Consider the following 24,585-nt stretch of genomic DNA (forward strand, 5'->3'; position numbering starts at 1 on the left):
GAAGCAACTTATCACGACGTTCCATGTTTTTCTCTATGATGTTCTGGATTTCCTTGGAAGTGTTACCTACTACCGACCTAGGTATGATCGTGATGTGCCCAAAATGAGAAGATATACTTATTATCACCAGTGCCCAGAATGGAAAGAATGGATCCCAGATAAAACAAATTGATTATATATTGTTTTGCACAGTCAAATCCAAATAGAATACATAATTTCTCATTTCTTGGGGTCACAAAGTATCATGCCCCGTTCATTCGAGATCTGGACTTTATTAATCTCACTCACGTAGGTGTAGTTGGGAGTGAAGCGTTCCCTCTTTTCCCAACACCCTTTGGAGTGAAGTCTGGTGGGAGTGAAGAGAAAGGTGTGCTTTGAACGCTGCTCTCTTTTCACGTTATGACATCGTAACTGTCATACGATTGGCTGATGAAATGGTCTAGAATAAGAAATCACCCCTGCATACTCGAGTGCCTGGATAGAATGTGAGCTTTGGTCCCATGGATGTACCAGGGAGGTCCGAATTACGAATTACGAAAGTGTGAAGGAGGTGTGTAATGATGTGTGTAGTAATGTATGTGCGGTACACTGTAGGTAATATCCATCCTTGATTCCTGAGGCATGCCTCAGGTATACACGTAAAGGTAAAGAAAGAATAACGCAAAGAATACTAGATCTATCTTCACTTCCTTACCTCTCATCTCTTCTTTCTTTCTTTTCTCTTTTTTCTTTCTTTCTTTCTTCTCTCCCACTTCCCACCATACCACCATACCAGATACCACCATTCCACCATACCTACCTACCTACCATCCCGCAGTATCCCCTCTCTCTCCAACCCATCTCTCCTCTCCTCTCCTCTCTCCTCAACATCCAGCCTCAGCCCATCCCCCCAGCCCCACAACCACCATTCCCATCCCCGTCACCTTCAACGCCACCAACACATTCCCCGTCTCGCCCATTAACCGAAAACACACACACTACTTGTCGACCTCTAACTACATCCAGCATCATTTCCACAGAATATCGACTCCATTTTCCCCCTCGGAGCCGGCGCCTTAAATTGAATGTAACACTTTCTTTCTTTCCTTCACAATTGTGGCGGCTATTATCATTTAATCATCGTAGAAATTTGGGGGTCCAAATGTGCCCTCTTCTTTGGGGGAATAATCAAGAATCAAAGGGCTGTCATCTAACCCAATCCGATTCAAAACAATTGCATACAGAAAGCTTCCAAAAATTGGTACACTCCGAATTTGCCACAGTTGTAAAAAGCTATCATCCTCCAACATGGACCTGTGAACAGCTGGCAATCTGTCCAACTCTAATTTGCTGATCAATTCCTCATTCCATTCCTTCACTTTCCTCTGATCTTTGATCCGTTCATTGTCCAGTGTTGAATACGAGAGATTGCGTAGGCAGCTATCTGGGCCATACATCTCAGCCCTATCACTCACAAATCAAAGACTCAAGTCAACATCTCCCCATCATAGGAAAATTACAATCACAAGATATTCACATCACTCTTCAACCATCAACGCGACAAAATTATGTAATAAATGTTTCATTCTCTCCAGTAAATTCTGCACCGAATTAACGCCATCTAAAAAACAGACTCGCATTCTATCCCACCAAAAGAAAGCGGTGTTTCATCAAATCATGCACCGCCCTAATCCCTCCGCGGCCTCCTCAATTTCGGGTCATGAGAGGGATATCCCTTGGTGAATGCCACCCCATATGTGTAGTCGTCCGTAGATGCATCAATCAAACTTTTGTTTTTGGACTGAATATTGTACGGAATTTGGTTAATATATAGTCACTTTAAACGGCACCTGCAGAAACCATCTTCTTTCTCAAGTGGTTCTTGTACTCGGCGATAGTACCATCCCATCTCTTGATGGTTTGGTTCTCGCAAACCATAATGTCCTTGGCAATCTTGTCGAGTAATCTGCGTATAATTAGCATATGTTTCGTTCAACCTGTATCAAAAATGCTTACCTGAAATCGTGAGAAACAACAACAACACCACCGGTGAAAGCATTGATAGCATCAGCCAAACTGTCAATGGTAGGAATATCCAAACCGTTGGTAGGTTCATCCAACAATAACATGTTTGGTCCATCGATAGCCAACAAAGCAAAAACAATTCTGGACTTTTGTCCTTCGGAAAGAGTACCCATCAATGCGGTTTGTGATTCACCACTGAGACCGTACTTTCCGAGTTGTTGACGCCAGTATTGGTAATCTTGACTCTTGGAAGCATACTTATCTCTGACAAAGTCCAATGCGGACTTGGTGAGATCCAATTGCTCAGAAGAATGTTGAGAGTAAACACCCATCTTCAAATGTGTGTGACGAGAAACAGTTCCTCCAGTAGGAGAAAGCTTTCCGGTCATAAGACGGAGAAGGGTAGATTTACCAACACCGTTAGGTCCGACGAGAGCAGTACGGGAGTCCATGTCAACACCGAGGTCGAGGTTTCTGTAGAGATCATCCTTGGAATCACCGGAGTATGAGAAAGTAACATCATCGAAAGACAAAACTGGTGGTGGGAGCTTCTCAACATCTGCGAATCTGAAAGTGAAGACACGATCTTCCTCAACCTTTTGAATGAAACCATCGGCCTCCATCTTGTCCAAAATCTTTTGTCTAGATTTGGCTTGTCTGACCAAGTTGGCATATGTACCAGCTGAGGCGATGAATTTCTTAATGTGAACAATTTCATCTTGTTGCTTTTGGTAGGCCTTCATTTGGTTGACTTCTTGTTCGTATCTAGTCTTGGCATAAGAATCGTAGTTACCACCATAGTAGATGAGTTGTCTTGAGCGCATATCGATCATGTTGGAGCAGACACCGTTGAGGAAATCCATAGAATGAGAAACAAGGATAAGAGTTCGGTCCCACTTCTTCAAGTATTCTTCCAACCACACGCAGGCTTCCAAATCCAAATGTGCAGTAGGGTCATCGAGAAGGAGAAGGGAAGGCTTGACGAAAAGAGCTTTAGCCAGAGCGACACGCATACGCCATCCTCCAGACATATCCTTGGTCTTCTTGTGGATAGTGACCTTGTTGAAACCGAGACCAGTCAAAATGAGGGATGCACGAGTCGAGAAAGTAGATGGATCCATGGTATCCATACGCTATTTTCCGTTAGCAAAGTACACAGTATCTCTTATCTTTGAAAAATCTTACCTCGTAGAGATCCAAAAGAACTGGAGATTCTGGTCCTTCTTCTTCCAACAAACGCTCAGCTTCGTCATCGAGTCTCTTCATCTCATTCTCTGCTTCTCTGACGACCCATTCCAAGGCACCCAACTCACTAGGAGGAGCACCCTCGTTTAATAAGTAGATATCGACGTGATCTGGGACAGGGTATTCGCGCATATCAATAGCCTTGAGAAGAGTAGACTTTCCGCAACCGTTCTCTCCCAAGAGACCATAACGACGTCCGTATGTAAGTTCCATGGTTGTATCGTTCAAAAGGACACGACCGTGGAAAACTAGCGATGCGGAGGTAATCTTAACGTCACGACTTTGCTTGAGGGAACTGAGAACACCAGTTGTGACACGATCAGAGAGACCATGTTTATCCATCTGTGCTGCCAATCTCTTGACTTCATCCATATCCTTTGTCGCAGGTTGCTCCTCATCAGGGAGAACATTTCCATCAGCGTCGACGGCTAATTCGCCAGGTGTTGTGGTACCAGATGCAGCCTTGGAGCCAGCCTTTGATTTGGAAGCAACAGTCTTCTTTGCTGGCTTTCCTTCGGCGGCTCTCTTCGCATCACGAGCGGCTTTTGATGCTGAAACCATGTTGATTAATTATTTGAAGTTATCGTGATAATAATCGATTGGTGAAGGAAGAAATTCTTTGATTTCTTTCTTTCTTTTTTTTATCGAGTTGACCTTTTTTTCAGGATGATCGTAATGATGGTGGGGAGAAATCTTTTGGTGGGGTTTTTTCTTACACTAACACTTCAAGGCTTTTTCATTATCGATTGAGTTAGTGCCACCTGGATTGGGGAGGAAGTTAGTAATTTCTGAGTGTGTATTTATCAATATGGAGTGAATTCACCAGGGAATATCGATTTCAAGCTCACAGTCGTAATCGCCGACTTTTATTCTGATCTTTAGGATATACATTTATCCATACTGAAGAAAGAGTTGTATCGAAATGAAGTTGTAAAGCATTTCAGTGACTGGGCATAATGTAGTAAAAATATATCAATTGATTTGTTTTACGTACGGCCGGCCTCCCTCAATCTTTGTTCCTAGTGAAGTTTGTACAGTACATCTGCCAGTACAAATTATTTTAAATACACTCCCCCATAATCTTTTCTTCCACCCAATCCACCAGTCAGGTCTCTCTAATTTCACATTCCAAGGCGATAGGCTAAAAATAATCTGACGTAGATAGCGAGTGGATAAGGTCACGTGCCAAGGGCTTTCTCGTTGATTGCCACACTGTTGACTGGTCGAGCTTCAATCTGCAGAGCACAAAATTTCAATTCTCTCGCCATCACTCTTGGATCACTGTTTCACTCTTAATGGCACGGCTTACCTATTATGTAGAGTGCCTACTCACGTTTCCATCTGATTGGTGTAGAGAAAGCATACATAATCTTGAAAGTTTATCAACAAGAAGGAAATATGGTCACCTTTGAGCACCAACTGTGCAGATAAATTAGTCATCATATAGATCAACAACATCATGATTTGTCTGTGACAACTAATCGTGAGAACGATGCCATGTTCCCCTCCTATCTCAAAAATTGTAAACTCCCAGGTTTCAAAAGAACCCACAGATGTATATTGTCTCCCTCCATACAATCTACTCGACAGAAAACCAATTCACAACATCATCATTCCAAAAATGCAAATTCCTCGGGAATGGATCCTACCATACACATCTTGGGTCTCGGAAATCTGGGAAAGCTCTTTGCGCACTCATTAGCAACGAAACCAAATCCCCCTCCTCTCACATTGTTACTCCATCGCCCGAATCTATATGAAATAGCTAAAGTCAAAGGACTAAAGATTGGGATTCATTATGATGGCGTTTGGAATTGGGAGGGCCAATATAATGCAGAGCTTGTATGCATGGATGATCTTCCAAGCCCCCTAGATATTAAGTGTATATCCAATCTGATAGTCACCACAAAATCTCACAAAACGGCTGAGGCACTTTCCATGCTCAAACATCGATTGACCCCTTTGTCAACTATAATCTTCATACACAATGGTATGGGGGTGGTCGAAGAAGTCAATAAGAGAGTCTTCCCAAATCCTAAAGAAAGACCACATTATTCATTTGGTATAGCATCTCATGGTGTTTATCGAACAGACGACTTCACAGCGGTCTTTGCTGGGCATGGTTCCGTCATTATTGGAAATCCAGGAGTTGGTAATGAGAAGAATTCTCATGGAAGCTATCTCTTGCAACAAGTCATTGACTCTAAACTTCTCGGCGCGAGTGAAGTTCCTTGGGACGAATTCAAACTCCTCCAATTGCAAAAATTGGCTGTAAATGCAGTAATAAATCCTCTCACTGCCTTGAACGATTGTTTAAATGGTATGCTTGTGGAACCTTCCATGGTCGGAGGTATGAGAAGTGACTTTGACGGTTTAGTATCCGAAATCAGTCAAGTCTTCTGTTCACTTCCAGAACTTCAAGAAATTCCGGGCTTGAAAGAAAGGTTTTCAAGAGAAAGCTTGCGAAGCGCCATTTTGAATGTTGCTTCAGCCACTTCACAAAATAGAAGTTCTATGCTTCAAGATGTCAGTAAGGGCAGCGAAACAGAAATTCATTATATTAATGGATACATTGTAAGAAGAGCACAAGAGTTGGGTATTGAGTGTCCTGTGAATATGAGGATGGTTGCAGACATTCTCGCGGTAGCTGCAAAGTAGAAGGCGATTCTAGATATGCACCATGGATACATACTAGGTAAATTGTGATCACAAAAGAACATTGAATGTCTGTCTCCTCCATTGTTATTATCTTATTGGCTGTTTGATAGTTGCTCGTACATTCGCCAAGACATGAAGATTGAACATTCACCTGATCGAGCCACCATTGAACTCCACTGAGAATGTAAAGCACAAATCGGCTCAAAGGGCAAGAGCAAACCGCGAGGCTACCTAGGTTAAGTCGCCTACACACATTTTCATCAAAGAATTCCCCAAGATTGATCCATGACTTTCACGGGCTCTCAGCCCTGCACAAGGCTGTACATGTGATTAGAGATTAGAGGGATAGAGATTAGAGGGAAGCGGCTGAGCGCTTTCCAATTCGCGCTGAGAATAATAAAATACGGCGCGAACGTGTCAACCCTCTCGTTTTACTTAAACGTGGAGATCAGTTTTAAGATGGGATCATCTTCAACTTCACAAGTCGGCGCAAAATCGACCTGGCATCCTTTTTGAAAGATCGCCGTCATATCATTTGGTAAGTTTTGGAGTTTCCTACGAAGGATTACTACATTCTAGTCTTTACCATTCTTTTTTATCCACCTGATGGAAAGGCACTGGAAAGACTCGTTACAACACTTTATTTCTAACATTTGATTGATAGACACTCTCGAGGTCCTCTTTATCTGCTTGGCAATATAGATCCCTCGATCTTTAAAACAACAGCTCATCGATCTCATCATCTGCGAGTATCCCGCTTCCATCTAAATCATGAATCAACCATGCCAACATCTTCTCGAGAATAATCCCAAATCCACCGAAATGTCTAACTACGTCCGACCTCGACGTCCCATGAATCAAAAGGCAACGTTTCATCAATTCGCAAAGCTAGCCCCTGAGCTACAAAACATGATTTTCAAAGAAGCTCTTCCCAAAGGCCGGATCATCTCTCTCAAGGCCGTCGAGATTCTCGTTGATGAACCTGATAAATGGACTCGGGAATGGTACGCAGGAGAGAAGTACGGGGGCAAATACAAAAGTGCAAAGCTCGTTGTAAAGACTACTTTGCCGGCGCTTTTACATGTTAACATCATGGCGAGAGAAGCTGCCTGCAAGGAATATGGACTCGAATTCGCACATTGTTTGAGAAATTCGATATACTTTAATTGGGACAAGGATACTCTATACATACAATCTGATCGCGCGGCCAAACTATTTCAAGGAAGTTTACAAATGCTGAAGTGTTTCCAAACCCCGTTATCTCGAGGTCTCGATATTGCTAAGATGGAGGAAAAGCTCAAGTTTCTGATGCTAGGAGAACCTTGTCTATTCAAAAGCACGACGGAGATGATTTCCCGCTTGAGTAATTTGAAAAGATTGGAGCTGAAGGAGGGATGTTTTAGGTGGGATCAGAAGATCAAGATTCTGAATACGAGGTGGAAGGAGAAGTGGGGAGAAGACTTTACGTATGAATGTGTGGAGTTGGGGAATAAGGAGATGGGATGGAGGGTGGAAGATCAGAGGGATGGGTATGAGGTTTATGTTAAGCCGAGACGCTCAGAGAGGATAAGAGAATTGGAGGCTAACAGGAGTCTGGATGATCATGAAGGGGAAGAGCGAGCGGGGAGGTGAGATGAAATGAAATGAGAAAATAGGGGAGTACGGGGAGAGGCAGGTGGAGATGGGGGAAAGGAGCTTTGTAAATAATCTCACATTTGCACACGTGGGTTAACAATATTAGGTCACCTCTTCGGCACCTTCGCTGTTTAATATCAATTGCAATATTCAAACAGTTTTCATGCAGCTTGAAAGCGCGAAAGGATCCTATCTGTGTATATCGCCTGGATTTCCGATTATTTGGGGTGCACTTTAAACAAAATATTCTTGGGCGCCATAATCAAAATCCTCGGCCCCTAAAAGAAAGGCTTCCAAGTATCTATTCAACCTTTCACACAGTGAAGTCAAACATTCATTTATATTCTGCTGATCCGGATAATTCAACACGCTATAGTCACTGCGAGTTCGGTATTTATGTTGGCTAGAGAAGCGGACCATACCCGATCCAAAACTTTCCAATTATCTTTGGAAATCTTGATTCTTCCACACCATTTGTATCAAGCCACATAACATTAAAATTCTACACAGATGTACACCGGAGACCTTGCGGTTGGGAGTTCCCTGAAAGAAAATCAAGTAGGATGATTTGTATTGAGATATCATGTTTAAAATCCAAAAGCTGTGATTTCTAAATCTAAATGCTTTATTTCATCATGTATGTTGTATCATATCACTTTTGTAGATTACATGCATCATATTTAGTTCGATTTGATAACTGTGAAAATATTTCTTCTTCGAATTGTGCAGGCAAATTTGCTTAGATTTCTACAGTCGCGATGGTCTGATTATGGGATCGTGGAGGTAGAAGTGGAAATGCTCATGTGGTGCTTGGTGCTGTAATGCTGTTAGGAGGAAGTTGTTTTAAAGATTTGATCTACCTCTAGTTTTGAAATCGTCTCAAGGTCGGAATGCATCTCGAGGATTGAATGTACTCTAAACGTCCAAAGTAACTCAATTCATGTATCGACGATTGGTATTTCCCTCGATCTTGGAGAGCGAAGGCTTGACTCTCGTCTGTCTCGAAGATGAGTACCCTGGATATCTAGATTGTGTTTCTTCCCGCGTCTTTGTAAATTGGTATTGGTATTTTCGTGTGCTTCTCTTCAGATCATCATTGAATGTAACAGACATAGTTACGCCCACAAGAGAAATGAAAGCCTGGAATCTTCTCACTGACCTGCTTCAAGAACTGATATACTGCGAGAGAACAATGATGTAAAGACCACCGTAGGTTTGTCGCTAGATTCGATGGGTATCATATTTTGAATGCGGATGGGATAACGCGTGACGAAAGTTCATGGATATGATCATATGTGGTTATAACTTATAGGGAGGGTATTTTAAAATTTGAAACTTATGGATTATGAGTTCTCTACTACTAAAAAACAGTGGTCGACAGCTGTGGTAGGTATGGAGAGAAAAAGGAAGTGTTCATCTCGTTCTCTTTATTAACGGGCTATTATAGTGAGAGAGAAGTATGTATAAAAAAACGCAAGAGAAAAAGATTGATTAGATTCTCATTAAATAGGCTCTGGTATGACATGTGAAATGTATGTTCGATAGCAAACAACCAGATAATACGAATCGTGATCCATCATCGCGCCTTCCCATAAAGAGATATATCTTCATATCTACCAGTCAGAATTCCACAACATCACTACCGTAAAAAAATCCCAGAACACCACTAAACCACAAAGTACTTCATCTTTAAATCTCATCTCTTCACACATGCTCTTCACACATACTCTTCGCACATATGCTCCGAGCACCTTCACAATACCCATCCCTCTCCAGAAAAGAGAGATCATAATCTATCTATAATAACGATCTCTTAAAGCTCTAAAGTAATTAGTCTTTTACGTGATTGATAAATTTGGAAACTTTAAAGGGGGCTAAAACTTCTAGCTCGCTACTATCCCATCCCCTAAATACTAGCGTTAACCGAAGAACTTTAACTTTAAGTGCACGACGAATTTTTGTAGGGGTGATATGGTGTGGGAGATGAGATGTATTGGTTTGTTTTGGGGGGATTTGTGAGACCTTGTATGAGATGTTGAGGATTTTGGGATTTGTGGGGAGAGTTTATGAGGTTTTGTGAGATTTTACCCTGCGTTGTGGAATCTGCTCGTGATTGACTTTTGTAACTCGAATATCGATTATATGATTTCCTCCTGGAGAGCTTTGGTAGCTTTGCCCCATAGAAATCTCATTACAGTATCATTCTTTCTCAATCCTAGAAATCATAAAAACCCACGTGTAGTGATCTACACACAGGATGCCAATATACAACATATACCAGAAAACAAAAATATCTCGGGCACTCCAACTATTTTTGATCTCACACTCTCAATATCACCCGATTCTCTCACCTTCGGATATCTTATCTTACCTCTGATATATTCATATTATTCAACATATCAACATATCTCTGGATCTTCAACCATCTTCGACATCATACTTTCAACATCACCCGATCTCATATCATCATACTAAACAAGTACATCAATATAATATCAAACCTCGAATCAAAATCTCCTTTCCCAATAACCACCACCACAACAACAACAACACAAAATGACCGACTCCATGGACCTATCAGAAGACATAGCAATCCAGCTCCCTCTTGTACAACAAGAAGCCGAACCATCATTCAACCGCTCTATGGACCTCCCAAACGAAATCCGAGCCAAAATCTGGAAATACAGTTTACCCGAACCACGTATCATCCACATGTCATCAACGAGCACACGGGCACAGATCCATCAATTTCTCAACCGTCCCGACACATGGGGACAGTTCAATTTGCAATTCTGTTTCTACGAAAATGGGGATGACCTCTACCGAGGAGACAAGACTCAGCCCGAGAAATCGCCCCTTCGATGTGCCTGTCAGGAATAGCGTGCAATCTGGCAGCAAAGCTATATCATATCCGAGGTCCAATTATATATCGCATGAATGGGAAGTCAAATTGGGAGTGAAGCCGCACGTTTTTGGTCACTGCAGAAATACACAATGTGTAAGCCTCGCGGCTCGTTACCCGGCTCGATCCCATATGATACCACACGAGCACAAATATTATTTGAATTCGAATGGGAGATGATTCTACGTTGTTGTTCGTGGTTTTATCTGCATGGATCGCGAGACTTTGATTATGGATCCCGTACTTTTTTCCTTGGTCAATGGCGATTTGGGATTGGACCATAACATCTCAAAGCTAAGGTCAATAGCATATACTTCCAGCATCGAGTATCGTCCATTGTGGAAGCCACCGGGAAATGATGGGAGATATGAGGTAGTTGAAGGCTCTGGACTCTTGATCTCTGATAGAGGTAATGGCTATCATTCGGAAGATCCCGATATTAACGAGAATCTCGTCGTCTTAGAAGTTGACAGTGCAAGGAATGCTCTTGTGCGTATTGAGGAACCGGGAGATCTCCCTGCAGATAAGGAGAAGAATATTGCAAGCAAAGATATGTGGAATTTCATTACCCAGTGCTGCCCACAGATTTCCAGTATCCAATATATCCTTCTTGGTGAAAGAAACACTGCAATCTACTTATTTCAGCTCAATTGGCACAATCATAGCAATGTACCTGGGCGAAAGGATGGATGGGAAACAAACGAGCATCATCTCTTACCACTCTATCCTTCTGTCCGGAGGATTATCATGAGCCCGGTTGATGCACCAATACACAATCAGTTTTGGGGGGATAGGAACAAATCCGGACTGCCTATCGTTGGAATCCAGACTCATTTCAACTACAGATTGAATCACGGGGTGCAACTAGAAAAGGATTTTTAAGACTACATAAAAGAACATGAACATTCTGGCAACAGTCAATTCTGGCATGGATTAGAATTTCAAGTATGTGCTTTAGGGGATGCTGTAGGTCTGAATGGCTCCGCAATTGCCCGAGACCATGAACACGCAGAAGTATTCATGGGTAAAGATTTTTTCGACGTAGAATCCGAAGGTGAAATACCATTTGAGTTTACCAGTGGAAAAGTCTTACCGTCTTCTTCGTCTTCGTCTCTACCTTTATATCCAGAAAAACGCGGGTCTGAAAACTCCATTTCCCAAAACCAGGGACAAAAAGTCAAAGCCCCAATGAGAGGAGATGGGAGATGCTTTCTTCATCTAGAGAAGGGTGTTTATATCCACTGGGATCCCAGGGGAGCACCCATTCAAGTCACTCGAAATGTTTATGCCGGCGTTCAAAAACTTTTTGAAAGGGCCGGCAAGATCATCTTTACTATGAAGCCCATCTTGGACATGGACCCTATCTTGGATGTGACGCCTTGGCAGTCAGTCTAAGATATGGAGACTTGAATATATGAGTTGAGCGCTTTGACGTTTGGAAGGTTTTAGAGTCTGTACTACTGTAGTCCATTGACCACACGTACACGTACAATGAAGATATTTGAATATCGCAACGGAATTTTGGACTTGGTCGACTTTAGTCATCTGTTTGGCGTTTGTGAAATGGGGAGTCTAAGAGAAGGGCAAGCGGGTGTTTACAGGAAAGGTTTGATGGGTGGATGCTCACGAAATGAAACTCGAGACTGAAATGAAATGAAGCTACACAGATGGTAGGTCCACTTGAACTCCCCAACGCTTGGCATCTGATCTAACTAAAGTGTAGATCTCGAATATAGATTTACGTGTGAATTTTGTCAATAATTAGATTGATATTACAGTAACATGAATTTATTGTTACCCTTGTAGTATAAGAAAGAATGAGGTAGGAGGGGGGGGGGGGGGGGGAAGAAGGAAAAAAATGTTTGTTTATTAGTTTTCTTTGAATTTTGAGAAGAAAAAACCCCCCAAAAATTCAAAATATAAATTTAAAAGGAAAACCTCAATATACAATGCTTTAATGAGTTGTACCTGCATTTTTAAAGCCACAGTATTCACTTGAATTGACTAGTCGATATAGACAAAAGTTGAGTTGATAGATAGAAATCAACAAGCAATTTGAAAAGACAATTAATTCGCCACTCCGGATCTAACAATGAACTTCCAGTCCCCAAGATATCAACTCCAGGTATAGCGCTACAGCTCACATCATTCATTCAGACCAGCTACCCTCTTTCACTTTCCTAATCAGAGACTCAACTCACGTCTCAGCTCAATCCTACACTGTCTCTCCAATACAAAGACCCCACCGTTCGCACCGTTCGCTAAAGCTCCCTTCAACCCCGTAAACTCCCAATTTAGACCGTTAATGCTTGACGACTTCCTTATGATATGACGCTTTTGCCTATCATCCCAAAGTTGTTAGCTTATGTATTTCACCCTCACTCTCTTTTATGCCTCTTTTCTCCTCTCCCATCGTCCCAGAACCCAAAGCCCAAACCCCCTTTTCCCTCGCTCTCACTCTCATTTCCCTTGCCCCTAACCATCCACTCCACCCACACCATCACCCACACCATCACTAAAAACAACCTTCCCTCATAAAAACACCTCACCAACTCTCCAAACACCACAGTCTCATCTTCACTACCCAACAAGAAGCACTCGAGAAAAAGAAAAAAGGAATCCATACATCATGACCATGTTTCTCAATCTTATCACCCACCGCCTTCACAGCCGCATGCACACGAGTACTAATTGGCATATTACGATCCTTTGCTATACCTAACACGCAACCCTATTAGCCTGGTAATTTCACTCCTAATGCTAAGAATGAAAATAGAACTCACTCTTATTCATCTCCTTACTACTCTCCTTTCCCCCAGCCTTCGTCTTTTCCGCAACATAATTCGAGGCGTTCCTACACAGAGCAAGCACACCGAATCAGTATATTCTCAATCTTTTCATCCTTTCCATTCTTTCCATCCAGAACTCTACAATAGCAACAACCCATTCCATACACATAATCTTGAACTTCAAGCATAACCAAATCTCAAAACCAAAACTACAAGTACATCCAGATCCAGATCCAGATCCTCATCTCAAATCTCAAATCTCAACTCCCCTTTCCAATCCAAACCCTTTTTTTTTTAAAAAAAAAAAAAAAAAAAAGAAAGAGCAACGAACTTAATAGAATGCATATTCAACTATCCACAAATCTGAATTTCCTTGATAATCTCTTCTAATCTCTTCCGATTTCCAATTTTCACCTTCAGGACTTTGAAGTTCCAAGTCTCGCGTCGATGAATCCAAGTCCAACACAGACAACTACCGAACTCATAGATATGCACTTTCCGGTAATGCTTAATTGTAAGTAGCCGCAAATTATGTATGTATTTTTGATTTGTATGTTCGTTCTGGATCTGGGTAGGTGTCTTATGTATGTAAGTTTGACATGTATCGAATCTCAAAGAGAATCCTCGTTCAGAAAGAAAGAAAGGAAGGAAGAAAGAGAGAGATATCCAAGTCTTTATATACCTACCTCCCACCCACTTACCAAACCAAATCTCCCCAACCCACCTTCCCTACTCCCCCCAATCCCCATTCCCTCTTTCCCTCACCTCTATCCTTCTCTCCTTCTTTCCCTGCTCTAGATCCCAAATCCCATACAAATCCCAAAATCCAGACCACAAGACCACAAGACCACAAGACCACACACAAATGACGTACCCCCCTGACAGACCGTCAGCCACACACCTCTCTTTCAAGATTTTTCAAAGAAAGGATAAAAGATTAAAGATAAAAGAAAGTTAAAAGTTAAAAGAATCAAACAAGTACCTATCATATCATCACGTTGAATAGAAATAAACTGAATCAATAGCATAATATCATATTCTACTAGGTACTTCTACCATACCATATTACTATCCACCCATCCACTCAATTCCACTCGAGCCATCACAATTACCTGTCCAGATAAAAATCTAAACATCCATTAATGAGTTGGGAATTATATCACCACTCATCGGATCAGTACGTCTTTTATCTAGACACAAATGTCCCACTTGATCAATACCATCTACAATACTAGCGAATCTCGAGGTAAACCACTCGCGAAACGATTGATTGATTGATTGATTGATGTAATAGAACTGTACCTCCACCCATGCCCTCATATAAAGCCCATTCCATCCCATTCCATCCCATCCACCCAACCAATCATTCCATATTGCACCCACCTTCGCAAAAAAACAAAAAGCCTTCCATCAAATCCACGATTCATCATCACCCAAAGCGCCAAGAAATGCGTATATACAAATACTACGCCTTTACAATCCCGTCGCGCCCTCGCTTGTTGAAAAGATATCTATGTACCATGAAGACAACCTCCATGTATTCATTCATTCATTCCCTTCCGAAAACAGACTGATATGCGAAAGACGATTCGTAATTAATTGGGTATGTACGTCCATTAATTATTCCTTGCCCACTCCTTAACTCCATTTCCCAATGATTGGATATACCGATGTACGTTCCCTGACCTCTATTTAGAGTGTATCGTATGTCTAATATCCTTAAAGTGATAGCTTATGAAGTGCTATAAGATACTGGATTACGTGGTAAATCGAATGAGTATCAAGGAAATACTGCATCCAATACCTCGTCGTCATCACCGTCATTTTCATCGGGACTTAATGCAGTGGCATTCATCATTCCAGACATTATCTGGTCATCTTGAGCCCCTAGAGGCTGTTGTGAATTCGTAACATCTTCAATAGAAAGGACTCCTTCGTCCTCAGGAGCTACCTGATTCAACTCCATAGTCAAATCTCGAGTTAAAAAATTGCGTAGACCATTCACACCAGGTCCAGAAAAGACACAAAATACATTACGTTGATGTTCGGTAAATTCTGAGTTGTGTCAATAAATTGAAGGGAAGCATAAAGTAAATAACTTACCTGCGGGAGCCTCTCTACAAAATTGTTCGAGATCACTTCGAAGAAAAGCGTGAACACCAGTCAAACTCAGATGTGTTAATTTCGAACAATTTTTAAGTAGTAATATTATACTCTGTAATTTTGTTAGTACAAAGCCTCATGCACAGTTGTTTCCCACTTACTTGGAGTGTTAAATTAGCACAATAGCTAAGATGTACTCTTTCGAGACAACTCCCATTATAGGCTGGTTCATCGATATGATGTCCTCGGTGAGCTAATTGTCGTTGTTTTTGTGCGACGGCTAATGCTATAACACTTTCATCGGTGATATTTACACACTTGACCAACCCGATACGCCTTAGTTTAGGAAGAGTAGCTAGCTTTGTGACGGATAAATCTGTGAGGTGAACACAACAACCTAGGTCGATATAACGAATCCGATTGCATGCTTGAACAAGTTTAATGACAGCAGCATCAGTAATTTGTCCACAATGTCCAAGATGAAGGTAGTGAAGATTCTTTCCCAGCCTGCTAATGGAATGAACGGCATGGTCCGTCAAGAGTCTACATTTTGCGAAGACTAAATTCCTTAATCTTGGAGCAACAGCTATAATCTTCTCAACAGCAGCATCTGTGAGTCGATGACAACTTGTAAGATCCAATATCCGTAAATGATCATATGTCGCTTTATGAGGTAGGTTAAGGAATGCCAAATCGGTAATCAATTCACAATTTGCCAATCGAAGTTCCCGGAGAGCATTTCCATGTGTGATGAGATTAGTTACTGGGTCGTTTCCAATATTTTTACATTGGTGGAGATCGATTTCGAGAATGTTACGACAATTTTGAGCAAACGCCATGATAGCCCTGTCGTCTAGTTGCTCACATTCATTCAATTTGAGCTGAAAGTCATGTCAGTATGAATTTTACATCAATTTCAGGTAACTTACCCGTTTGAGGTGATGACAACTCTCCGCCACTTTCACCATCGATTCTGAAGTAATTCCAACGCACTGCGATATGTTTAGACCTTGTAATCGACGACAATGCTCCGCCAAAATGAACATGGAAGTGTCGGTAATTTGTTTCACTCCAGAAATATCCAGAGCAAGTAAGTGACTGTTATCGGTAATTAACTCGGTCAATCCACTATCTGAGATACCCTCGCAGTTGGTCAATGTTAATCTTTCCACCTTTGTGCATACGGAAAGAGGTCGAACAGTTCCGTCACTGACGCGATCTGCTAAAACAGCCAAATTTAATCTTTTGATGAAATCTCGATATGCGAAGTAGGGATTTTCCAAGGTGAGTGTGTTGCAGATGTGCCCGAGTTTCGGAAATGTCGAACATGCCGGTCGATGCCATAATAAATCCACACTGTTCCTAGCCCATTTCTTACATACTCGCATGCAAGATAAAATGTCGTTTGGATGGGTAAGTTTTGCGAATATGTTGATGAGAACTTCTGCGGGCAGTCTATTGGATGCGGATATACATGTCTCTGTGACAGCCATATCTTGAAAAGTTGGTACGCCGATTGAAGATTGTGAATCGTTGTTTCCAGCGAAGAAATCGGATTCTTCGTAATCGGCACGCGCGGGGGAATTACTTGTAGATGAATGCGAATCATCACCTATGTCAGGAGTCGCACGAGATGGAAAACCGGAGTTGATGAGAGGCATCGTGGGTCGACCCTTCATCGTGATGAATGAAGGGAAATGATGTAGTCGAAGTACCTGAAGTGGGAAGCAGTGATGGAACGATAGCCGGGATGCTTTTCTAGATTTGGCGCTACGTTTTGAGGCAGTTGATAAATCGATATCGAGACCAATGTCGTTCAAAGGGGTGAAATGAGGAGGTTGCTGACAATTGTGGGTTGCTCAGCCTCGTCGATATCATGGAAGATTTTCCCAGGGTTTTGGGTATGTAAGGGAGAATAAAAATGTCGCGAATTTCGTAGATTTCTGGGAATAATTATGAATGACAAAGTTGAATCCCTTTTCCCCGAAAGATTTGAATTCTGAAAGGTATTTGTTGGGGAGGTTGTACTTTATTTATCAATTTTGTTTCCAGGGAAATTGAGCGATGGGAACAAGCAATATTTGATCGAGTTGTGTTCTTCTTATTTAATGTTTTAAGTTTTGGAGGCTTTGGCTTAGATTTTGCATTGGCTCTTGGTTGCAGGAAGAAGTTCCGTTCTGGATGTTGTGCTTTGCAGGGTAAATATGTGTTTGGAGGGCTTGGAGGGTTTGGTGGGATTGTGGTTTGAGGCAAGAAGCTTGATAAGGGAGAGAGTGATGGATCAAATGTGTGTGTTGGTACAGTCCTTAGTAAGCAATACAATTGATATATAAGAATCTTTCTTTGGCTGGCGAACGACAACGATTGTTCGATTCTTCGATTCTGTCTATTAAAACGATTCATTGAAGATATTAATATCTCTCTCATCTCATCTACAGAGGAACCTGATACCTCAACAATTACAAATTGATTCAATCAGAAAAACAATCATCAAATCATCTACATTCAAACTCCTTGAAGTGATGAAAACTATTCAAGGTGCATATCATCCTATCAAAAACATATCCAAATCTATTTATAGACTTAGATGTGAATAACATCTAGAACGATTAGACCTTTAATTCGTCAAAGTTTTATTGATCGAACATTGTGATTTCTATTTATCCAAATAGTCTGCCTCCACGGCAGTGGCCCCCGGAGGGCTAGCGGAGCGTTATCTATGTATCTATATAGGTAGTATCTATATAAGTAGTATCTGAAGAACTAGCGGAGCGTCATCTATAAACTAGATACCCGCTTATGGAGAGCAATAGGAAAGATAATCCAACCTCATATCTAGTCAAAAACCACTTTACATCATATCACATTATTCGGGTAATGTAGTGTAAACCTTACTAGGTAGGTAGTCTAGAATTTCCTTTCCTGTAGGTATATGGAAGTCTAATTAATGACTTGTTGTTGACGATGATGATGATGATGTCAGGAGGAAGGATATCTATCTACCTACCAATCTATCTACCTAATAGCACTTAAAGACTCATCAAAATCCGAGATAATATATCTACATACATAGGTACTGGAAGGGAGTAGATAATTATATGTATATATGTAAATAGATATATAAAGTCAAGAAAGAACCATTAACTGATCTATTATCTATCTAATATTATCCAATACAAGAAGTCATTATGAAATCAAATCACGGTCAGACAGACTACTCCTATGAAAAACATCATACTTACAGACAGAATCAATTCCAACACATCAATATCTAGATATCTATTCAAGTACCTACCTAGTATGTTATAGATAAAAAGAATCATAAATATACTCTATAATCTAGAAGCAAACAATAATACAAATCCTTATACGTACTGCAAAAACCAATTAAATCATCCAGATCACCTTCTTTTCCGAAAAAAATCAATTTTAGCTTTTAGCTTTTCCCCAGATTCCACTAAAAAGCTTCTCAATACGCGAGCGAGGGAGGGTGCGTGCAAGCTCCATCCATCTATCCATCTATCCATCATCAAATCAGGTCATATCTAAACTACTCACTCCTCACCCACCCACCTCAATTCCTTTTCTCAGGTATATACACAAAACCTAACCTAACCCAACATAACATAACACAACACAGAACACACGACGCACCTCCATCCCCCAACCCATCAGCACTACAACCCACCAAAATGTCCTTCCTCCCCCTCACATCCCGCACACTGCGCACTCTCCCCAAACGACAATGCTTCTCTCCCCTCCGCACACCCACCCGCACAATAACCAGCAAAGCCCCCTCAACCCCTCAACTCGATCCGATCTCCCTCCACCGACTCGAAGCCACCCGTCGCGCCTACTACAAACGCCGTACTCTCTATTCCGCCTCCGGGTTCCTCGTCGGCATGGTCTGCATCTGGGTAACCGCAACCTCAATCGAGATACCTTCGCCTTCAAAACTCGATACATCTCGATCTAGCAACTCACTCTCCTCATCCACGCCCGTTACCATTCTCCCCCCCGCATCTTCTCCATCCGCAATCGAAAAGCAAAAAGAAGAAGAAGAACTCGTCCCCACCGGCACCAGCACCATCCCAACCTTCCCCAAAACCCTCCACTTCTCCGACGCCCCCTCCACTTCCCCCCCAGAATCCTACCAACTCCTCGGTCTCGGCATCCGCACCGTCTCCTTCCTCCACATCCAAGTCTACGTCCTCGGTCTGTACATCTCCCCCTCCTCAATCCCCACTCTCCAAACCTCTCTGCTCCAACTCGCCGCTCCAAACGGGGCTTCCACCCTCGTCGCCAACGAAAAAGATGCCTTGAAAGCTATGCTTCTCGATCCCTCCCGCAGCGAAGAAATCTGGTCTGCGATTCTCAAAAATCCAGAAATAAAATCTATCGTCCGCATTGTCCCAACGCGGAATACAGATTTCCATCATCTGCGCGACGCGTGGGTACGTAGTCTTACTGCGCGGGCTCAGAAAAATAGAGAGGAATTTGGGGATGAAGCGTTTGGGAAGGCGATGGGAGAGTTCAAGGCGTTGTTTAATAGGGGGAGTGTACCGAAGGGACGGGAACTTTTGTTGAGTCGGGATGAGAGTGGGAAGTTGGGAGTGTGGTATGAGGATGGGGTGAGTGGGAGTCAGAGGTTGGGAGAGGTGAGGGATGAGAGGATTAGTAGGGGCATTTGGTTGGGATATCTGGCGGGTGCGAATGTGAGTAGTGAGGAGGCGAGGAGGAGTGTGGTGGAGGGGGTCATGAGATTTGTGGAACGTCCGGTTGGGAGTGTGGAGGGAATGGTGAGGGTGTAAATTCGGGGTTGTATTTCAGTGCATGTATATATGTTTGTCTGTATGAGTATTGTTACGATGATATGATATGAAACGGAAGGTCTGGCATGGTATGGTATAGCATGGCATGACACATTACAAAACACGAGTAAATAAATCAATCTTTATGTATCATATTCATCGATTCATTGCTCCAATCCCAGCATATGAGCTACTCTATGCACTTCATATAAGCATGCAATTCATCCACTTTCTTTTCCCTCTGATCCATCAGCACAATCCCCTCAAGAAACCTCTAAGCCTGGATAGCATTCAACTCCTTCAACTGACTCTCCAAATCCTTCTTGTTCTTCGCCTGCAAATCAGAGTTTCCACCGATGTGCTTCTTACCGATGAAGATGTTAGGGACGGAGCTTTGACCTGTCTTTTCGGCAAGGTAGGATTGGATTGCTGATCCGTCGTCTGAGGGGGAGAGTTAGTTGATGATATTTGAGGGGAGGAAGAAGTTACGAAGAAGGAGGGGGGAGGAAGTGAAAGAAAAGGGTAAACATACCAACTTGATCAAGCTCGATCGAGTAGAAGTCTGCTTTCAATTCGGTCAAGAGCTTCTTGGTGGCGTTGCAGTATGGACAGTAGGATTTGCTGAAGACGGCTGGGGTGGATTGGTTAGTTATTTGATTTGAATGTGATATTCTCATGTATCCCCTCTTGTCTTCTCTCGATTTCTCATCGTAGCATCCCATACTACTCTCTTCGAGCAATCTCAGAGATTACTCGAGGAAGAGATGAGTTTCGTATCCGGAGAATACATAGCAGCATAGCTAAGTATCTCTACCGCACCACCATAAGAGGATGCAATGAAGCAATCAAGAGATGGAGGGAAAAAATCAAAACATACCAACAGCATTTCCATCAATAATGCCCTCGGCTTTTGTTTGAGCAGCAGACATTCTGGCGGCGGTGATCGGAGTGGTGGTGAAGAAACGACGGAAGATATTAATGATGGGCGAATGGTAGGAGACCGGTTTATACCTAGGTCTTGTAGGTGAGGTGGGTGGGGTGGTTTATATGTAAATGTAGAATGTGGATGGGGATGGGGAGTTCCGGAATGAGTACTAGTAGGTGTGATTTATTCAAGGAGAGATGGACGGATGATGGTGGTTGAATTTTTTTTGGCTTGGGAAGGAGGGGTTGATTTGAGTGTGGTTTACGAGGTGGTTTGATTAGCAATTGGGTGAGGGGCGGAGAGGTTCTAGAAATTGAGAGGGCATGGAGGGTTGTGTAATCACGTACGAAGGACCTGTTGCGGTGCACTTAGCCAGCTGTGATTGCCGATTTTATTGGGATATTGCGTCACTGGACAGGCATGGAAATGGAAGGCATGGTACTCTGTAGATCAGCTGGGAGCTTTGGGATGGATTTCGGATTTCGAAAGGAGCTGTGGACTTGTGGACTTTTGGACTTTTGGACTTTTGGACTGTTGTTATTATTACCCTCGTACGTACAGAGAGAGTAATTGAGTGATTTGAATGCTTGTGCTGACAAATTTATCATTGTATGGAGACTGTCTCGAGTATCCATGGATGTTGTTATTATGGGATTTCTCTCCATCGATTGAATGTGAAGCTTTGAGTGGCTCGAGGATGATAAGGTGAACATTGCACTGTGAATATCATCAAGGTAGAATGGAATCATGCAAGAGTGAGGCAAAGCATCCATCCCTCGGTAGTACTTGCTTGTAATTGATCTGCTAAGAGAAACGTGTGTTGGCATACAGCCCTGTGATCTGTTTGATACGGATGGACGATTCGAGGAACCGATGTTGAGGTTATTGAGCACTATCAGGTGAGTGAGTGAGTGAGTGAGTAGAGTAAGAAATCGACGAGTCCTTTGCATTGTATCCTATGTCCTCTGTCTTACTTATTAGTATGTCTTATTTATTGTGAGATACTCGATCATTCTCGGTGGAAGAGAGGATACATGTACAGTCAGTACTCTACGGACAGTCGGTACGGTACGGTACAGTACGGTACTGTAAAGGAAAAACTCAAAAAGCGGCCGGCAATCGACGAATGGACAGATATCATCTCGCTCTAGTACAGGATTGATATCATCTGAACCCTTTCTAGACCCCATCATACATTCGGCCTCAGAATACTTTTTGACATTCACTCTGACCTCTATCGAAATCTAGCATTGTACACGATAATATCTCATTCTCACTCTGACTCTCATTCTACTCGCTTGATCATCCTCACCGCCATCAAATTCTTAATCAGAATCAATCTTCATCAATCACATCTTCTGCGCATTAAAAGACAAAAGACAACATTAAATCCATTACAATCCAAATTGTTCCATCTTTCCATCAGCTTCGAGACCCCGTCATCGCAAGCCTTAACATACGAGTCAATCACCCCACCTTAAACCCTACATCCCACATATATCGAAAGCCTTGTCATATCACATTCACAAGTTTTCTCAAGGAAAAAGTCCCCTCCACAGGACTAAATACAAAAATCAGCCAAGGTGGCTTCCCGCGTTTTGGACTCGCAAGGTGGCACCCTGTCTTCTGCCATTCAACGTCTTCCTGATTCTCTTCAAACCTATCTTGACACGACCGTTCAACATCTTCAATCTGCCTATTCGCAAATACCTGAACCCGCTCAAGCTTACATCGAACAAGCTGCAAAATATACACATATTGATCAGGTTCCCCCTACAGCATTAGCGGGTAGCGCCTTTGTTATACTTGCGGCTGCTGTGAGTATGAGTCGTTGGGGAAATAGTTGGTTCAGTGGTGGTGCCAGTCGTTTGAGTCCTTTCTCGAGCCGAGGTAATCCACCGCAAGTCCAAGATGAGGATTATGAATATATCACTGGTGAGGATTTGGAGCAACCAAGAAGAATCTACGATCCACATTTGAGACCACCTCATTCTGCACAAGAGGAAGATGATGTGCTATTGGTGAAGAACAAGGGGATTACATATCCAGTAAAATTCCCAGCTTACAGTATTGGGGATGGAAAGTTAGAAGTCAGTGATGTAAGGAAAAGAGCTGCCGCCTTGATGGAAGTTTCGAATTGGAGGAAGTTGAAGTTGGTTTACAAGGGACAGCAATTAAAGGATGATCATGCACTTGTTCGAAGTTATGGAATAAGAAATGAGTCGGAAGTTCTTTGCATTGTCGGGGACGCAGCAACCGGAAGTGAAGATTCAGGAGATGAAAGCGAAGAAGTAGAAGGGACTGCCGCCAAGCTCAGGAAACGAATTCGCAAATCGAAGAATAAGAAGGGAAAGAAGAAGAGCAATAACAATCTCCAAACACCACAAATGGAATCATCTGCGACTTCCAGAACAGCTTCCCCAATCCCTCCCCCAACACCCAAAACACCAATCGATAAATTAAATGCTATTTCAGATACCTTCCACAACGATATCTTACCGTTAGCAGAAGCATTCATTGCGAGTCCACCGGAAGATCAGAAGAAGAAGGATTTCGAACATAAGAAGTTGAGCGAGACTATTATGGGACAAGTACTATTGAAGTTGGATGCGGTTGAGACGGAAGGTGATCAAACGGCGAGGGAAACTAGGAAAGCTCTTGTGAGAAAGGTTCAAGATGTTCTTAATGAACTTGATTCAATGGTTCCAGGTGCAGAATAAGGGGTTTAATTTCGGCTACGTCAGTTTTGTTTGGGAGGTAGAAGTGAATCAATCACCAAACTTCGACTCCAGATTACTTCTGCATTGAGGAATGCATCTATCTTTTGTTGCATTTACAAAATTTGTTCTATTGGGATGCTATGCATATACTGGGTATGGTTGGGCTTCTCCACTTCTAGGGAGGAATTGTATCTCGCAATTTTTGCAATTTGGCATGGCGTACTGCATAGATGGAATAGGTGTTAATAAGTTGATGATGGGAAAGGAGGGGCTTGAATTGATGTGCAGGGGTGAGCGTCATTGACACATGGGAAAGATGCGAGAGGGTTGATCATTCGGTGTGTATCGAGGAGCATGAACATGAGCATGATGTGACTTGTGGTTTGATATTCTGGAAATGCATGTATATGCTATTTGGCCAGTGTGTTTATATTAAAGATTACAGGAATTGAATGTATGTCAAGACTAACGTGTATAACCCATTTTGCCTCTTGCAACATGTGAGATCACAATTGTAACAATAACTAAAAGGGCTTTGACACTTTTACTCGGAGCATTTTGTTGCATGCTACTCTACAACTGCATGGTACATCGAAAGTCTGCGTACCGTACCTAGGTAATATCTTGATGAATTTTGCAACTCCGCAGCCGTGTTAAATATCCGACTTCATGCTCTCCTGGATGTTCGAGTATTGTGGAAGTTCCAAGTGCCTAGTTGATAAGAAGTGTCCGAATCATTCCAATTACACAAATGGTTGATTGCCTCGTGCACCATCTTGCAATCATCACTTAC

At 42.3% G+C, this 24,585-nt stretch overlaps 9 protein-coding genes across 9 annotated transcripts; 5 read left to right on the plus strand and 4 right to left on the minus strand.

The window, feature by feature from the left end:
• Positions 1–1,545: 1,545 nt before the first annotated feature.
• On the minus strand, positions 1,546–3,810 carry Bfra_004927 (putative atp-binding cassette sub-family f member 2 protein; the record flags this gene model as incomplete). The annotated part of the gene is made up of 3 exons (XM_037335317.1): positions 1,546–1,945; positions 1,996–3,137; positions 3,190–3,810. The coding sequence occupies 3 exons, from the start codon at positions 3,808–3,810 to the stop codon at positions 1,819–1,821; spliced, it is 1,890 nt and encodes a 629-aa protein (XP_037192412.1). The 3' UTR covers positions 1,546–1,818.
• A 1,077-nt stretch (positions 3,811–4,887) lies between these two features.
• Bfra_004928 (putative 2-dehydropantoate 2- protein) lies at positions 4,888–5,907 on the plus strand (the record flags this gene model as incomplete). The annotated part of the gene is made up of 1 exon (XM_037335318.1): positions 4,888–5,907. One exon carries the CDS (start codon positions 4,888–4,890, stop codon positions 5,905–5,907), a length of 1,020 nt encoding a protein of 339 aa, XP_037192413.1.
• Positions 5,908–6,678: 771 nt separating this feature from the next.
• Positions 6,679–7,539, plus strand: Bfra_004929 (uncharacterized protein; the record flags this gene model as incomplete). Its single annotated transcript, XM_037335319.1, has 1 exon — positions 6,679–7,539. The coding sequence occupies one exon, from the start codon at positions 6,679–6,681 to the stop codon at positions 7,537–7,539; it is 861 nt and encodes a 286-aa protein (XP_037192414.1).
• Positions 7,540–10,098: 2,559 nt separating this feature from the next.
• Bfra_004930 (uncharacterized protein) lies at positions 10,099–11,839 on the plus strand (the record flags this gene model as incomplete). Its single annotated transcript, XM_037335320.1, has 3 exons — positions 10,099–10,411; positions 10,752–11,223; positions 11,362–11,839. The coding sequence occupies 3 exons, from the start codon at positions 10,099–10,101 to the stop codon at positions 11,837–11,839; spliced, it is 1,263 nt and encodes a 420-aa protein (XP_037192415.1).
• Positions 11,840–12,746: 907 nt separating this feature from the next.
• On the minus strand, positions 12,747–13,421 carry Bfra_004931 (putative glucose-repressible protein; the record flags this gene model as incomplete). The annotated part of the gene is made up of 4 exons (XM_037335321.1): positions 12,747–12,785; positions 13,071–13,156; positions 13,228–13,298; positions 13,399–13,421. The coding sequence occupies 4 exons, from the start codon at positions 13,419–13,421 to the stop codon at positions 12,747–12,749; spliced, it is 219 nt and encodes a 72-aa protein (XP_037192416.1).
• Positions 13,422–15,013: 1,592 nt separating this feature from the next.
• On the minus strand, positions 15,014–17,015 carry Bfra_004932 (putative scf e3 ubiquitin ligase complex f-box protein grra protein; the record flags this gene model as incomplete). Its single annotated transcript, XM_037335322.1, has 4 exons — positions 15,014–15,288; positions 15,337–15,448; positions 15,498–16,217; positions 16,266–17,015. The coding sequence occupies 4 exons, from the start codon at positions 17,013–17,015 to the stop codon at positions 15,014–15,016; spliced, it is 1,857 nt and encodes a 618-aa protein (XP_037192417.1).
• Positions 17,016–19,028: 2,013 nt separating this feature from the next.
• Positions 19,029–20,147, plus strand: Bfra_004933 (putative chalcone-flavanone isomerase protein; the record flags this gene model as incomplete). Its single annotated transcript, XM_037335323.1, has 1 exon — positions 19,029–20,147. The coding sequence occupies one exon, from the start codon at positions 19,029–19,031 to the stop codon at positions 20,145–20,147; it is 1,119 nt and encodes a 372-aa protein (XP_037192418.1).
• Positions 20,148–20,372: 225 nt separating this feature from the next.
• Positions 20,373–21,283, minus strand: Bfra_004934 (putative glutaredoxin protein). Its single transcript, XM_037335324.1, has 3 exons — positions 21,025–21,283; positions 20,680–20,778; positions 20,373–20,588 (listed from the first exon to the last, which is right to left on the minus strand). The coding sequence occupies exons 1-3, from the start codon at positions 21,074–21,076 to the stop codon at positions 20,422–20,424; spliced, it is 318 nt and encodes a 105-aa protein (XP_037192419.1). The 5' UTR covers positions 21,077–21,283; the 3' UTR covers positions 20,373–20,421.
• Positions 21,284–22,030: 747 nt separating this feature from the next.
• Positions 22,031–23,792, plus strand: Bfra_004935 (putative bag domain-containing protein; the record flags this gene model as incomplete). The annotated part of the gene is made up of 2 exons (XM_037335325.1): positions 22,031–22,052; positions 22,651–23,792. The coding sequence occupies 2 exons, from the start codon at positions 22,031–22,033 to the stop codon at positions 23,790–23,792; spliced, it is 1,164 nt and encodes a 387-aa protein (XP_037192420.1).
• Positions 23,793–24,585: the final 793 nt, after the last annotated feature.

The sequence above is a fragment of the Botrytis fragariae genome (genome assembly GCF_013461495.1).
Source record: "Botrytis fragariae strain BVB16 chromosome Unknown tig00000054, whole genome shotgun sequence".
NCBI lineage: Eukaryota > Fungi > Ascomycota > Leotiomycetes > Helotiales > Sclerotiniaceae > Botrytis > Botrytis fragariae.

Coding starts and splice junctions, on each gene's coding strand:
- Bfra_004934 (XM_037335324.1), bottom strand. CDS start 21,076: ATGTCTGCTGCTCAAACAAAAGCCGAGGGCATTATTGATGGAAATGCT. Junction 20,779..21,024: donor TATTGATGGAAATGCTGTTG/GTATGTTTTGAT, acceptor AATCCACCCCAG/CCGTCTTCAGCAAATCCTAC. Junction 20,589..20,679: donor GATCGAGCTTGATCAAGTTG/GTATGTTTACCC, acceptor TCTCCCCCTCAG/ACGACGGATCAGCAATCCAA.